The sequence below is a fragment of the Tasmannia lanceolata genome, unplaced genomic scaffold, assembly GCF_043159265.1.
Source record: "Tasmannia lanceolata isolate RefF3 unplaced genomic scaffold, GAP_Taslan_0.1 ptg000013l, whole genome shotgun sequence".
Taxonomy (NCBI): Eukaryota; Viridiplantae; Streptophyta; class Magnoliopsida; order Canellales; family Winteraceae; genus Tasmannia; species Tasmannia lanceolata.
This window is the reverse complement of record NW_027518690.1, coordinates 34,222,296-34,239,313: the sequence shown is the minus strand read 5'-3', so window position 1 is coordinate 34,239,313 and position 17,018 is coordinate 34,222,296. Positions and strand designations below refer to the sequence as shown.

At 34.9% G+C, this 17,018-nt stretch overlaps 1 protein-coding gene across 4 annotated transcripts in view; it reads right to left on the bottom strand.

Annotated features, from left to right (window-relative positions):
• The window catches only part of LOC143890033 (uncharacterized), a 30,418-nt gene that overhangs the window by 10,844 nt on the left and 2,556 nt on the right, over positions 1 to 17,018 (bottom strand). The window contains exons 3-8 of one of the 4 annotated variants that reach the window (XM_077394540.1): positions 15,760 to 15,817; positions 14,425 to 14,619; positions 10,934 to 10,993; positions 8,526 to 8,602; positions 6,949 to 7,031; positions 4,016 to 4,067 (exon numbers count right to left, since the gene is read on the bottom strand). In XM_077394540.1, coding sequence (XP_077250655.1) covers positions 4,016 to 4,067; positions 6,949 to 7,031; positions 8,526 to 8,602; positions 10,934 to 10,993; positions 14,425 to 14,619; positions 15,760 to 15,817 — 525 coding nt within the window. The remainder of the gene's footprint in view (positions 1 to 4,015; positions 4,068 to 6,948; positions 7,032 to 8,525; positions 8,603 to 10,933; positions 10,994 to 14,424; positions 14,620 to 15,759; positions 15,818 to 17,018) is intronic. The other 3 variants (XM_077394542.1, XM_077394541.1, XM_077394543.1) reach the window with 3 other exon arrangements.

Sequence of the window (17,018 nt, the reverse complement as noted above, 5' to 3'; positions counted from 1 at the left end):
TTACAATGCCCTTGTATCTTAGCGGAGGACGAGATCCTTTTTTGTTTGAAACAGAAATGCAGGCATCACAGATTCTCGCTAAGGGATCTGAGGCTTTGGGTGATCACTTGCTCTCTCTCATCGTGGAAAAGGGAGTTTCTTCAAGGTGAGGAAGCACTTTGAGTTAATTTTTATGGTATCCCATTGCACGCCTGGGTCATGTCAACGGTGGAGGCTATAGGGACTCTCTTTGGTAAGGTTGTGGAAACCAAGATGGAAGGCAATCACCAGCATTGTATGAGTTTTGTCTCGGCCAAAATCCTAGCCCCCCGTTGGCATTTTCCCAGTTCCTGTGTTAGAATCAGGATTTTAGATCACGTCTATACCATTGAGGTTGATCGTCAGGAAAATAAAAAATGTGACTGTTCATCCATACCTGAGTCCTCTACCTCCTTGGGCCTTGCTGGATTGGGCAACTACTGGCCAGCTGCACGATCCTGAGAGATTAAGGGATGGCTTCTCGGTGAGCTTTCGGCTCCCTTGATGAATTCAAATTTCAAACCTAACCAATCAAATCTTCCAGTCGCGCCGCCCAAGGATGGACCTAAGATAGGACTCGAGAAAGGTGTGGAGGGACCTGAAAATAGGAGCTTAGGTCAATCATGTTCGTCCTTGGCGGGACACGAGCCAGTTAAGCTAAAGGACCCTCCTGCCCCTAGGCGGAAAGTTGCTTGGCTGGACCTGTCCACCAAGAAAAACAAGATAGATGGCTTCCATTCAAAAGTAAGGAACACCTTCGATTACTGAGCCCCTGGCGGTTATCATCATGGTTTAAATCTCATGGCCAGGGTCACAAGATCAAAAGAAAATCTCCTTATAAATATTTTGGAGAATGTTTTGGAAGCAAATTTAGGGTCAAGGAAGAAAAGAACAGGCTTTCAAATCTCCTAAAAATTTACTCCCAATCGGCCAGGGTTGGATCCGCTTATGGTTAAGCCGTTAGTATTTGTCCCCGGTCGGATGTAGATTTTGGCTTTTTGGGTTTGGGGCCCCCACCTTTCAATACTTTCCTTAGACAGGAGGCCATAGTGACTAAAGCGTATCGTTGAAGTCTCCATTATCTCATTGTTTCTTGGTTGTCGGGGAGTGGGCTATAATCCCTATTTATTCAACACGCGTTTTGAGTACTTCTCTGGTTTAGCACTCTTTTCTAAGAGCAGAAGTTTTTAGGGTTTGAGATTGGTAGGTATCTCTAGTTCAGTATCTTGAAGAGTCATGAGAGTCACAAAGAAGATTTCATCGGATCTTCCTGGTATTATTCGTCCTCACCCTCAACAAAGTAGGAATGGAAAACCACGGTAATACAGGGGAATCTTCTTCTTGCTCTGGAGGACGAAGCAGAAGGCTATTCATGGAAATCTTGGCATTAGAAAATATCCTTAAGAGGATGAGATCGATGATCTATGATGAAGAGAGGGCTTCCATCAACGACCCAACCTACAAAGAATTGTCGGGAGATCTTCTTCGTAAGCAATGTAAACTACTCAAGTTAGAGTCTCAAGACTGTTAACATTGTATAGCCTCTGTGGGTTTGCCACGGTCAAAGACACACATTCGTCGTTGTACAAAAACACTCTTTCTTCAAACTACTGTTGAATGAAGAAAGGGCTACGAGGAGGCAAAACTGGGAAGCTAATAAGGCGGTGGGTATCCGGCTGGTAGAAGAAAGGATTGCAAGCAGAAAAAATCCTGAATTTTTTTATCGGGTTCCGGAGGACCTCTTCCTTGATATGGTGGATTTCCAAATCAAGCATATTATGGAGTTGGAAAAGTGTTCGGCATAGGCGAGTCATCTAAAAGTACAAATTGAATGACTATCTAAATGGTGATGACAAGTCTGTTTTGATGAATACCATGCTTTTCCACCCGAATTGCAAAGATGAGAGCGGGATCTCAAGAAATAAAGGATCTTGCAGAGGCTTCTAAAGGTTTTAGAAGGGGTTCGTTGCTAGGAGAAGACAATCTTTCTAAGGGTTTTGGAAGGGAATTAGTTTTTGGTCTAGGCGTAGTGTAAGGGGTCTGCCCCTAGCTTGGTGCAGGAAGAAAGGGTCTTGATTTCTATTTTTTTTGTTCGATTTTCTGGCTCAGGGTATGTGCTGCCAGCTTTGTCTGTTACTATGTAATGGTAGGAGGGACTCCTGGTCCCCAACGTAATTTTAGAGTATTAATGGAATTTCGTCATCTTTCAAAAAAAAAAAATTAGTTTTCAAAAATCTTAAGTCACCATAAAAATTGGGGTATCTTTCAACCCGATCGTATGATTTGCCAAGGGTATCCTCAACTCCATCAAATTCAAGTTTTCAATCCATTTCAAATTTGGATCAAGCATGCATTTTGGTTTCTAATGTTTAATGTTCTTTTCAAGGTTTTCTATGCAAATCGTAAATATTACACAATGTGATCAACTTGTTTTCTTACAAATTTATATTTCCATGCATATACAAAACTAGGTTATATATTTCCAGGTATATACAAACCACTTGGAAATTCAAGTGGTTGAATTTCCAACAATATATGCATTATATTCATGAACCATGTGTATACAATTAGTCAAGTTTCCAAAGTATGCATGGATTGTGCAAATAATTCATCTCATATATGTAATTGCATTTATAAAGGTCTCCATAGAGTATTTACTATTTAAAATCATCCAAAACAACAATAAAGGCAAAAAGTAAGGAATTTATATAATCAATCATAGCTTTATACCTATCTAAGAGGTTAGATTAATTCCATGTAAAATTTATTATAGGGAGAATTAATATACCGGAGAAGTTACTATCTACCCACAAATTACTGACACGGAGAAATCAAAGATTGTATGATTTTTGAATATTTGAGAAGAGCTCCCTACAGGGTAATAATCTTATAATACTATGATACACTAGTGGGTTAGGATTCACCTACTCTTTACGAAATCAAACTTTCCAATTGGTCGATCCCACCACGCTTCCTCCTTTCCTTCCTTCTCTTCTCCTTGGTTTTCCTCTCTCTCTCTCTCTCTCTCTCTCTCTCTCTCTCTCTCTCTCTCTCTCTCTCTCTCTCTCTCTCTCTCTCTCTCTCTCTCCAGAACCCTCAATCTCTCTCTCAACAAAGAAAAGGTGGGGAAGTATGCGGTGGTTGGATTCCTTAAATAGGGATGAAGGAGGAGGAGTCGAGTTATGCCACTTCATACGGTTTTGCAAAAACCGTAAACCCATTCATCCCCTTTTATTGCAAAACACAAGTACCCATATATCTGCGCTTTAATACAAAACACAAATCCCCGTTTAAATCACGTTTTCTTTCTATTAAAACTTTTTCCCTTTAAATTACCCCATGAAGTTATAAGTATTAACACCATTGCCACTAGTTTTTGCAAATTCCTAAAATGCCCCTACCTAAACATGTACCCCATCAGTTGATTTTTAACCAATCAATTTAAAGATACACCCGTATTAAACAAAATAAAGGGAATATAGTTTAAGGAAAAATAATCATAAAAGAGAGGAGTGGGGCCAGGGATTACATCTAGCTTGCTTGCTCAAGGAAGAAAAAAATAAACAACTCATGCTGACATCAAAAGATTCAAAACACCATAGGGCTACGTAGGTTTTTATCTGGCTTGAAGCAGTAATTCAGGTTTTTTTTTTATCCGGCTTGAAGTAATAATTCAGGTATGTTTTTTTTTTATCTGGCTTGAAGTAGTAATTCAGGTATGTTATTTTGTCTGGGTTGAAGTAGTAAATCACTTCAGTTTAACAGATCAAGTATGATCCTGTATCTATGCAGTCCGTTGACTGTGATAAAAAAAAGGAAATAGCAGAACTTGATGTATCTCTATCTGTATGTATGTTTCCTTTTTTGGTGCTCTTGGAGCATGGGACTCTAGGAATTATAACACAAAAATAGCCACATGTTTTTCCTCTAAACACACATGCACACACACACGTCTGTACACACATGCAGAGAGAGAGAGAGAGAGAGAGAGACTTACTGCACCAGCTGTCCAGTGGATTGATCGGAGTTCATGGTGCTCAAGTATGCTTCTGTAGAAGTGATTAAGGGAATTGGATGTTGAAAATTTTCCTTCAATAAGAGATAAGAGGTCAATTGTTCCATATTTGTCATTTTGTATAATTCTTTGAAACGACATGAAAATTCTAGAGAAATGAACACGGAACCATACTGTCACTTTATTTTTTTTATAGTTTAAATACAATTAATTTCAATCAACTAGCATCTAGCAGTTCATATGGGAACTACAACAAGGTATGAATTAGTGTGATGTAAAATATGAAATCAGAATAAGGCAATGTACAGAATAAAGATTGGAATACTAGTCTGCTCTTTGTCCAGGTATTGTTTGCCTTGGCTGTTTCAAAAACCAACACATCGCAAGTAATATTCTTCACTAGTAGCTTCTAAGAGACCTAAATTTGAAAGAAACTAAATCCATTACCCAATCTCATTAGGGAAATGATATCAGCACAACCATAGTTTGATAGTTGCATTGACGCATCTTGTCTTCTATTATTTAAAGAGCGTCAAAGGTTATTACAATTGCCAAAAAGCTGTCAAAAGACCATTAAAAAAGAATAAACAAGCCGAGTTTGTGCAATTATTAAAACATGGTTGTGCTTTAAGAAAATTTTAAAATATATAAAAGAGGTCTGGGTTAGAATCCTTAAAAGAAAATGTTCAAATAGTTTAAGTTAGACGTGGCTTGAATTTTGAATAGCACACAGATCTCTCACGTACAACAAAACAAACATCTTTTCCCAGATATCTCGCTCTCTAGCTTAGGATTCTCATTTTCTTAATGAGAAAGAATATAAAAAGAACAAAGAAGCATTTACAAAATAGGATTCTTAGGATTTTCATTTCCTCAAATGAGGAATACAAAAGGAATAAAGAAGATTGATGCTTAAAAGATCATCTTTCTTTTTTCTATATATGAACGACCACCCACTAACAAATAGTGGCAAAGGAAATGCTAAAAATGAGGATACAAATCAGTCATATTTGACACGTATCCCACATCCTCATCGTATCCCATTGAATCATGTACTCCACCCATTTTGAAGGATCCATATATTTCATAGATCCCCATATTTAACAAATATAGGGATATGCATACTCATATAAAAACTAACAGTTAACTAGAAGGTCAACACTTGATCATCAGACTTCTCACTATTGTTTGAAAAGACTACCACTATTCCTCTGATTTGATCTCAAGAAAGAGGAACAAATTCATCTGGACACATCCAGGCATACACACAGCATCACATCGGTTCCTGTGCATGACAGAAGGGAAAAGGAAAGGATGGATCTAAGGTTTCCAATGGGAATATGTAAGAAGAAAAAGGAGGAAATAATATTTGTGGATCAGAGGATAAGTGTTGTGATACCATGTCAAGAAATTTAAAAGAAGAAAAGAGTAGGAGATGGGAAGAGAAGAAAAGAGAATATAAGATGAAAAAAGAGGTTGGAGTGAAGAGTGAAAAGCCATGATATTGGAAAGAGTGAGTACACCAACCCTCACAACTTTTCTCTTTACATTTTTATTGCAATTTAAGAATGTTACAAAATGCTATCATTAACCGTAAAATAAAGAAAAAGACTAATATACTCTTATTATGAAAAAAAATATCAGAATCGATTAGCATATTGGTGACATATAGGGCATATCGATGTGATGACATATATGCAAGAACGTGCACATTGTCCCCTTTCAGGATCACTGCTGCCCGTAGTCAGCCAGGTGGTAGGTTAAGAATTCAGCCCTTCGGGTTGCTTGTCTCAGTTAATTATGGTGGGTCAGAAATAGCATATTCAGCTCACAAACATTAGTCATATCATATGCATACATTATATAAAAACAAAATAAACTTAGACTACTTAGTCCTAGTTTCTAATGGAACCAAAATAATTCTCCTTGATTATTGAAGTTTGTAAATATTCAGATGTACTGTCAAGAAGTGTATCTCATGTGTGTCAGTGAATTTGGACTGTTGAGTTTCAAATACAGTTTGTGTCATGATGTCAAAAAAATTGTAACTCCGGTTTTATTGAAGCAAATTTGCTGGAGTTTATGTTTACAGAAGTATAGTGCATCTCTCGTGAAATATTAAAACAACTGTTTCAAAACAGGGCTGCGAGCCAAGACATGGCCAAAGCAAATCCTTGTCGACTCAGCACAATGTGACTAAGTACTCGGTTGACACGGTCGAGTACTTGGTTGACGCAGTCATAACTTAGCAGAGTTAAATGAGTTCTGATTGATTTAGTAGGGCAAAGCACGGACTCGGACAAGAACTCGGCCAAGGTAAAAGGCAGTTGACTTGAGCAAGTGATAATTGACACGTGGAGTTCTAAAAGTGTATAGAAAATCAATTCTACAGCACTAAGCTGTATGCAGTGAAGTGCTTCTAGGTGATAATTGTCTCATTTCTAAGATGAAACTACTTACACAATGTTAAAGATGGTCAAGAAAATAGAAAGTAAAATAGAAATGCATACTTCCAAGATCTTTTGACTAACGACTCCATAAGCCTAGGAACATAAAACAATTCAGACTATGGTTACTCGTCTATGACTTCATAATCCTAAGAACATAAAACAATTCAGACTATGCTAACTCATCAATTCCCCATGTAAAATGAAAAATTTCTATTCTGTGTGGCTCAGCTTGAAAACAACCAAGGCAACTCGATGAATTTATTTAAGCATTCTATTCTTCACATTATGCTAATGAGATACAACAGCCCAATACCAATACAAGTTAGAGGACACAATAGTAACATGCAATATTCAATAATTTCTATGTATATGCAGATACCACAAAACTATATTTTAAGTACGTAGAAAGTTTTCTTATGGTTATAAAAATTACCATCACTGATTCACTATTAAATCAAAGGATACATTTGACAAGCACTGACAACCGCTCCAAATGACCCCAACATAGTCATGAGCTCAATTCTGTCAGCCTTTTTCACCAAAAATTCCTGTTAATATAATATAAAGCATTCACAACAATTTTAGCACAAATGTTTCTAAGTCAGGATCTTGGCACAAATGTTTCATTCCATAACTGAGAGGCTATGAAGACTAATTTCAGGCCAGTCCACTATTGATAGCCCAAATGGCTCTTCCCACTACTGCAGCTCAGCAAACAAACCGGGACACATATTGGATCAGTTGACAAGAGATTTAAAGTTATCTATGTCTGAAGTTCTAAAATAAGCACAATAATTAACTAAAACTGATTTATAGGGAACATGTCTATAAAGGTATTATGTAACATTTGTAGATAATTCCAACGGTTTGGAACAGATATCTGAAGTTCTAACATACTGTTAGCTGTTTTTGCATCTTGCTAATTTTTTCTTTTGAAAGGAAAACAGATTTTTATTAAAAGAATGGTAGTAAATTACAATTGGAGCAAAGAGTGTTTCACAAAAAATGAGTTTCTGTGAACACCAACTTTTGCCAAGGAGTTGGCTAATTCATTAGCCACTCTTAATGATATAAGAAACTAAAAATTCCGGCATCTACAAAGGTTGAGATACTTCAACTCTTTGTGTAACTTTGTCCCATTGCTACAAGATAATCAATTCACCAACTGCACCTGTCACACACACCCACCCCCACTCCCCCCACCCCCAAAAAAATAAAAAATAGCGACCAGCAACGGATGCTCAAGAAACCAGATTGTCTTATCCTTAAAATACCACTCCAAAAGATTGCCCCATTTCCCGTAACTCATATTCTCTTTTTTGATCCGGGCCCTCTCTCCATTTTCGAAAAAGATCCCAAACTAGATGCTGATGCTTCCACTAAATTGGCTCTGGCCCATTTGATCTTCTTCTGTAATCTCTTTTTTCCATCTCCATTCCTCATCCATAGGAATTCATTGGAAAGGTAACACCGTAACACATACGCAACCATAGGATTTTTTTTGTGTAAAAAATACTAATAATTAGTGCTTTTCATGTTAAAGGCGATTGAAGTTTTCATAATACAGAAAACAATTTTTTTTTCCTTGGGAAGGGGATGGGAGGGGAGATATTGTGCTTTTAGAGTTACTCAAAGGGCAGTTTTGTTAACAAAAGATTTAATCAAATGAATGTTAACATGTCCCGTCTAGGGAGTTATTGGAAATATGTTGTAAAAATTTGAAATTTTTGGAAAAAAATAATTATTCTTATGACTAACTGGAATATATTTTTATAGATTAGGATTTATAGGTAAAAATCCATTAATGTGTGTGTGTGTGTGTGTGTGTATTTAAGTATTTATATATATTTGGGGCAGGTAAGCTGGTATCGAACATGTGACTGTGACCTAGAGGTTGAGATACAAAGTCTCAATCATTGAGATGTGTGTATCATCTTTTCTCTTTTCTAATGTTATACAACCTCGTAAACACACATGTTAAACAAAAAGAAGTAAGTACCTTCTCCAATACTAAGCAAGTAATGAATCCAAACATTTTATACCTCACTAACATTACTGACTGCATAAAGCATAGACCCACCAATCACAAGCAAGTCTCCTTTAATAAGGTTGCTACCTCCTACAAGCCAAGCATATATTAGATTAGGAGTCAGGATAACAAGAAGTGGTACAGATAAAATTGAGTGAAATTATTCATATTAGCAGGGATCGAAAGTCATATCATAATTGAGAAATATTAAAATTGCCAAGTTGCAGCCATGAACTACAACTATAAATTCAGAACATGATGCTTCACAATATATCTTTCTATAGCATTTGCATTCCAATGCTTATGATACTCTTGAATGGCTAAATATCATAATTTTAAATTTCCACCTAAATTGACAAAAAAATGACCGAAATGTTTCCATTTCTATCCCCACCGAAATGCATACCAAAACCAAAAGCATAAGTATATTAGCGGTATACTATGTCAATGTCTTACATAATTATATTATATGAATTGCATGTGAAATGTGGTGTACGTATTATGTATAAAAATTATATGAATTACATTTGAAATATGGTATGTATATCGAACATATGCGACAGTTCATGGCAAAAGGTGTTCGATGTTTAACTGTTATAGATTATAGTCTTGCTTTATTATAGCATTTCCTAAAGTTTATCTTAAAATGCTATCATTTGCATATGTTTCCACATGTTTCCTTGATTTCATGAAATTTCCAACCAAAATAAAACGTTTCTATTTCCATGGCAACCATAATCGAAACCAAAATTTACAACCTTGAGTCTAGGGCTCTAGGCAGGTCGCAGACACATAAACTAACTTATCACACTATCTAGATTCTCCACCAAGAACAAGGATGGTTGCCGGATCCTCATTGTCATAGAGCTCAATCGTTAAAAAGGGAATGGAATAATTCGATATCAACTAGAGTAACCAAAAAAAGAAAAGAAAACCAGCACTTCACTTAGTTAGACCAGCTTGAGCCTTGAATCACTTTATTTTCATTCTATGAAGACATCATCACTTGGAACATTTTCTTTGCATTTTGAAGGGATTTTTGTCTTGGACCTTCAAGGTAACATCGCATTAGATTTTAAACTGATTATGGATTAAAGGCCTTAAAACATCGAAGGAAATTTTCTCAACAATATCAACACATTTAGCAATCTACAGGAGTATACTTGGTTTTTCAACTTTGTTGCTTAAGAGCATGGTTTAAAATTTCAGTTTTGGTACCGGTTTCGGACCCCTGAAATTTCGAAATTTCAGTCAAATTTGGTAATAATTTAAAAAGCTTATTTAATTCATTTCGAAATTTCGGACCGAAATTCTCGAAATTCCGAAAATTCGGACCGAAATTCAAAATTTCGCCAAATTTTGGTTTCGGTCCCCACCGAAATCCGAAATTTCAGTCGAAATTTAAAACCATGCTTAAGAGGACAAACACATCATTACTTCTAGGAGATTACAAGACAGTCAATTTTAAGAGGGAAAGAGATCAGCTCCCGGATACTTTCATTAAGTAGAGAACTCTTTAAAAGGGTCTTCATGGATAACTAAAACATGATCCATTAGCCTCCGATGTTTGCTTTTGATATAGGGCCCCTCAGTTTGTTTGTCCATGAAGTTTTGTAGGGTTGCGTGGGGAACACTTAGATCTGTAACATTTAGGCGCCGTTTGGATGCGGATTTTAGAATCTTGGATTTCCTCAAAATTATGGATGGAAGAAGAGAGGAGGAGATCATCAGTTTTCTGATTTATCGCCCTTCTTTGCGTTGAGCAAGAGAGTAGGACAAGACGTGTTTCCAGGTTTTAGAAATCTCAGGATGGGGGAGAGATTTCTAAAACCTGGATTTCTTACTCAAAATCCAAGATGGTAGACGAGAGAAGAAGGATGTCCGACGTTTTCTGCCCCTCTTTTACACAGCTTTCAAATAAAACCTGGATTCTAAAATCCATGTATCCAAACAACCCCTTCAGGTTCTTTTAAAACTTGACATTTTCATTCAGTCAAAAGAATTGTAGAGTTTGATGCCCTCTGGCAGATTATTCATCTCGGCTAATTCTCTACCCATCATATCATCAATAGTTAAGTGTTCTAGATGGCTGCACTAGATGAGCGGAAGTGTATGTGCAGTGCTCTTTATTCATTTTGCAACAACTAATTTAGAATGTAGCACGCATTAAAGGATTGAGGAGATTTTGGAGAGTGGCAGGATGTGTAACGAAACGGATTTTCGGATAACTCTAAACCCGAACCGTTAACAAAAGACAACAATTTTTTTTTTACAAATTTGAAAACTCCATTAAAAGCTTACTAAAGAAACTAACAAGAGAATTCAATATAATTACCAAAAACAAAAACAAACTAAGAAAAAGACGAATATCTGTCAAGGCCACACGGCCACATCAATTACTCTATCCTCGCTCTTGCACACCCCTTTTTTTCTCGATTTCCTCATTAGCATTTGTCTCAATGTGATCAATTGTAGCAAAACCTGTGAAGGATTTTTGGTGTTAGTTCAAAGAATTAAGTAGATTCATTCGGAACCTAAACAAATACAATTAAACAACTCTTGAATTTAAAAGCATACAAATCAATTCAATAGTGAACATGTGATAACAATTATTTCAAATTGAAACATTAAATTTTAATAAAAGAACACGCCATAATATCCATTGAATGTGAATCTCCTGATCTCATAAAAGATCCAACATTTTACAATTAAGAGGTTTATGTTTATTATTAATTTAATGCATGAGACGACTCCCCAAGGCAATCTAGCTCCTCATAGCTTACCTTGCCCCCAATACGTTCAACTACCCTCATCGACAGCTAGTGGGCATGAAGGACTTTTTACGAAGTACTTAATAGCCCCTCCGCCTCTTGACATCATGGTCTAAGAGGATGCATTTACCACCAAGGGGGTGCGTAAAAACCCAAGGCCGGCTTGGAATTTCATTATTCCTGGACGACTCATACCTCCGCCCAATCCACCAAATTATTTTCCCAATACTTTTGTTTCTTACCAGTTTTTCTGGCATATCATCCATATCTTTTTTTTTCAATATCTTAAAGATATTTTTAGCAATTTTCTTGCTTCCCACATTTTCCTTTTCCTTTAATAAGTAACCATAACATTCATCTTTATCTTTTGTAAGCTACTGGCATAGCATCATTTTCCAATATTTGTTGCATGCTACTAATATAACCAAGCACGAGAGCGAGATGCATATTAATAAGAAACAATCATCTTAACTACATCATTAGCATAAACAATTCTATGTCTACTAAGAATTTTCATTGAATGCTTATAAATCAATCATTGCTTAAGAGTACAAGTTTAGGTCACCGTCACCTACCTTAATTACTTGTGGTGTGAGAGAGTGAGAAATCCTTAATGTCAAAGGACAGAGTCGAATGAGTTACCAAATCTGAAACAAAAAATCATGTACACACACTAAGTTTCCTTTTAAATTATACTTTTAACTCTGACCCTAGGATAGTTGGAGAGTCATAACGTTTTAGGTTTTGTTCTTTAAATTCTATTCCCAAAGATTTCAGTTTCATACATCCAAAAGATACACTCACGGGTATCAATACCTATGCGTAATTCATATACTGATCAGATTCTTAATTATTTGCATCATATATATATATATATATATATATATATATATATATATAGAGAGAGAGAGAGAGAGAGAGAGGAAACTGTTGGTGAGCTTAAGCTCACCAAACTTATGGTGAGCTAGCTTGCCCAATCACATGGGGGCCCACTTTGTTAGGATGATCCAAACCATTCATTTGAAAGTCCCTTACATAGATGGGGGGTGTACCAAAAATCAGCTCCATAGGATCATCCTAACCTCTCCATTTGTGGAGGACAAAAATGGACATATATATATATATATATATATATATATATATATATATATATATATATATATATATATATATATATGTACTTGGGCAAAATCATGTTAGGGGCTGTTTTTAACAAAAAGACAAGTACGAACAATTTATACAAACACTAGGCTTTCTTCGAAAGAAAAATAATTATATGATTTATCAAGCATATCACCTATGGGCTGATTTTTGAAGGACAAGATTTTTACATCAAATAAATCACACTGTTTGGAAGAAAAACAGTTGCTATTTCATATTCAAATCACACACATGCTTTGATATATCTAGGAAACAATTCTTTAGCGTATATATATATATATATATATATATATATATATATATATATATATATATATATATATATATATATATATATATATATATATAGCACGCATGATGAAATTCGTGGAAATCAAAGCTTCTATTATATTTATATTATATATATATATATATATATATATATATATATATATATATATATAAATCTGATTTTAAAAGAACATCTTTTCTACATGATACTCATTATAAGCATGCTGATTTTATGGAAAAACAGCCATTTGGCTTAATATAGGACACATGATCTGATTTTTATAAAACAAAAATCACACACACATAGATATATATATATATATATATATATATATATACTACGAATCATGCACACGAATTGTCTTCCAAGAAAATCAACTTTTACATATAAAGATCATAAGAAAATCTTAAGTTGAAGGAAAAATAGCTTTGAACCCTAATTCGAAAGAGATTTAAGGAAATAAAAAATCAAATACCATGAATCATATTCATAAGCAAAAACACATAGAGAAAGATTTTAGACACTTACTCGAAACAAGACTAGGGTTTGAAGATCAAACCCTCTTCTCCTTTTACTTTTCTTTTCTTCTTTTTTCTCTCTTTTCTCTCTCAGTTTTTGGACTGCACAAGTAGGGTTGCAAAAGCCCATGTTTTGGGTTTTCAATAGATAATGAATTTTGTGCTTAAAGTGGGTTTCGCAATTAGATCTAATGTTAAAGGTTAGTTTCTTAATCCAAGTCTTCCACAATTAGCAAGAGTCCATCTTTATTAAACTCCCTATGGGTGTACTTATCGAATTTAACAACTAAACTAAAGTTTTTAAATAAAAATAAAAACCCAAAAGTTGCCTAATAAGACAAAACTCGTAACTATGCCTAACCATAATAGAAACGGGGTCATAACTTGCTCAAATCACATCTGAATCGCTAAATCTTGAGTCCGTTGGATAGGTATTTGAAATATACCCATCTACCGGGACCAAAATCATGTCGAACGGACAAGATTTGATGCTCTAAAATTTGGTTATACTAAAAAAACGAAAATACACTGTGATTTTTGGTCTGGGGATCTACGGTCCATATTTAATAAATGTTATTAACTTTCTAGGCCCGTGTGGGGCCTAGTCTTTACAAGATGGTACTTCCTATATTAACATGTAATGTCCTATGACAAAAATAACGTAACAGTGATGAGTATCATATAGCCAGATATTCTAGAAAAATATTTTTTGGACAGGCAAACAAATATGATATAAACTTTTACATATCATTAGTTCCAGGGGAATCCAAATGCAAAATAATACAACCTTGCCACTTCTACAAACATTGTATAACCAGATATACAAGTTTTGTCTTATAAGCAACACCCACTACCCAGCACCCCAGAGATTATGAAAACAGAGCAAATAATCTTACCGCCATGGATTTAAATTTCGGTTTCGGTTCCAGCCTCGGCCGAAATCAGGTAAAAAATAATTAATTTACTATTTCGTTAATTTCGGCCAAAATTTTGGAAAAATACTATATTTTTGAAAGGAAATTTCAATTTCTCGAACGGTCGAAATTTCCGAATGGGAAATCCGAAATTTCAGAATTTGGGAAATTTCGGTTTCGGTCCCATTTAAAACCATGCTTACCTTTATGTGCACAAAGAAGAATCCAAGATCTAAAGAATGATACCAGTAAAACTATCAGTAGGGCTTCCAGTTACCTGCCCGGTCACTCGCATGGACATCTGAAAATACAACCATTACAAGCCCAGCAACACAAACACCCACACCAGCAAACTCTCTGAATTTGTACTGTGTCTTCAAGAACATCCATGTCAAAAATATGACAGACGGAATGGTCCAACAATCCAGCAGCATCACACTTGTCAAAGATGTGTACTGATAGGCCTTCACCACTACACGAATATAGACCATATCTGATTAACTTTCTGAAAATTTATGAGTAGCTAAGAATATGATGAGAGCCAGTTACCCTAGACCAACCAATGACAGAATGATAACAAAGATTAGAAGTTAAAATAAAAAATATATATTGTTAGTAAAATGTAATATAGAAACCAAAAGACTATGATGCCCTTCATTTCTGAGAAACCAGCACCAATTTCATTCAGAGCTGTGAAGCTCCAAATAGAGTTTAATATTATAGGAACCATTATAGGAACCAATTTCACTCAGATAAGAAAGATTAGAAATTAAAATAAAAACCTTTCTAGAGTTGTAGTACACTAGTATCACGATGGTTTAAAAAGTTTAGATTCCAATTAGTCATTAGAAATATTGAACTAGTAATACAAGTCATTGATGCACGCCAATTAAAGGCTTTGAATGGGCCCAGAATTCCAACCAACACTGGTTCACAAGGCCCATGAAGTTCCAATGAACTCACAGGCATTAATACCACATCAACGTCTTGCCATTCAAAAAAAGAAAGAACAAAACCCTGCCACATGTCTTAATTGGAACTTATCTTAAGTTTTGTGATTTAGGGGTACTTAACAAAATCTTAATGAATTACTTAAAGGGTATTTGTGAGTTTTTTACTGATTATTTTAAGAGATTGAATATGTGTACAAGTTGTGGGGAAATAAAAATTTGATTACATTTGTTAAAATATTTTATCTAGAAAATTTGAAAAAAAAAAAAACAGGTTTTGACCTAGTTTGGAATTTTGGACTACCTTTTACAGCTGGTTTGTAAATATTCTCTTCCTTTTCTTCTACATCTATTCTTTTTTCAGATCTTGGGTCAAAATGTCCTGATCAGTCCCTACTTTCAAGTCGCTAGTAGCATAAAAGTAATGAAAATAGAAACTGCAGACAATTATGATAAGATCGAAAATGATGACAGCAAAGTTTTGACAAGTACTGTTTAGATACTAAACAAAACCATTATCAAGAATATTGACGCCAAAATGATTTAAGTACCGGAAATAAATCATACTGTTTGTACATGAAACAACTAAAAGAACACCCCACATGAACCATAATGTGCATAGCTTGAAACCAAGTGATTCGCAGCATACAATAATAACTCACCCAGAAAATTTGCTTCCACGTCGACAATAGCAAGCATGAAATAGTAATACCATTTTATCTGAACAGATATAGAAAAGACAGAAGAAGGTGAGTACATAGGAAAACTACATAAGTTACCATTTTTAAAGCAAGAAAAAAAATAGAAACTATTTCAAAAGAAAGCAGTATCGTATTACCATTCCAAATATATGGGTCGTGCTAATGATTCAAACCACTTCGAATATTTTTAGTATGTTCAAAATTTTTGAAAACCGATCAAAGTTCATACCATGTTTTTCTCCTTCCCATAAAGTAGATACAAAGCAACCACTATGGCAAACTAAAAAGCATGATTTATAGAGAATGCTGAAACAAAAAGTCATCAATAACCGAGGAAAAGAAAAGATAAAACCTTAACGCTTGGTCAGAGCCAGTGCTTAATGACGATAGAGTTTGCTACATCTAAGAGATGCTGGACGAAAAGGAATATTTCTACATATAATCTCCCTTTCTCGGGATATCATACCATTTACTCGGGCGATAAGAAAAGATATAGTTTTCAAATATGTTGTCATGACGAGGATTTGGAGTTCAGGTAATAATGCCAATACCACTGAGAAACCCCAGGGGTGTAAGAATGAATGTGCCTTTTTTAATGATAATGAATGGGCCTTATTGAAACATACAATCATTAAAATATATATATATATATATATATATATATATATATATATATATTAATAAATGAAGAAGAAACATAATCAGTCATGAAAAAAATATTAATAAATTATGGGTCGATTTACAGAAAAATAACACCAATAATAATAGCTAATAGGCATAGCCTCATAGGTAACAGTTGAAATGTCAAGTAATTCGTGGGGCAAAAACTGTTATAGCTGGCTCGTAGTGAAAGAATTGAACACCTGATGTGAGATATCCAATTCAATGTAACTAAGCATAAGGTATCATATGGTTAATGTCTTTCTAATGTTATGAGTACATTTCATTTATTTTAGACAGTATGATACTTCCAATGTTAACATGTAAATGTATTGTTTGAACACTTTGAACTGTTGGTATTCATTAACACAAGGTCGTAGTTTAATCATGATCTCTTACTTTATGCATAGCTACTTTGAATTGGAGATCTCACATCAGCTATGGTATCCCGAGAAACAGAAACTATGTAGAAAATTTCCTTTTCAACTAACATGTCTTAGAATGAATAAATTACAGAAAAAGGTTATGTGCTGTACCCATATATGGGCATCCAAAGTGTT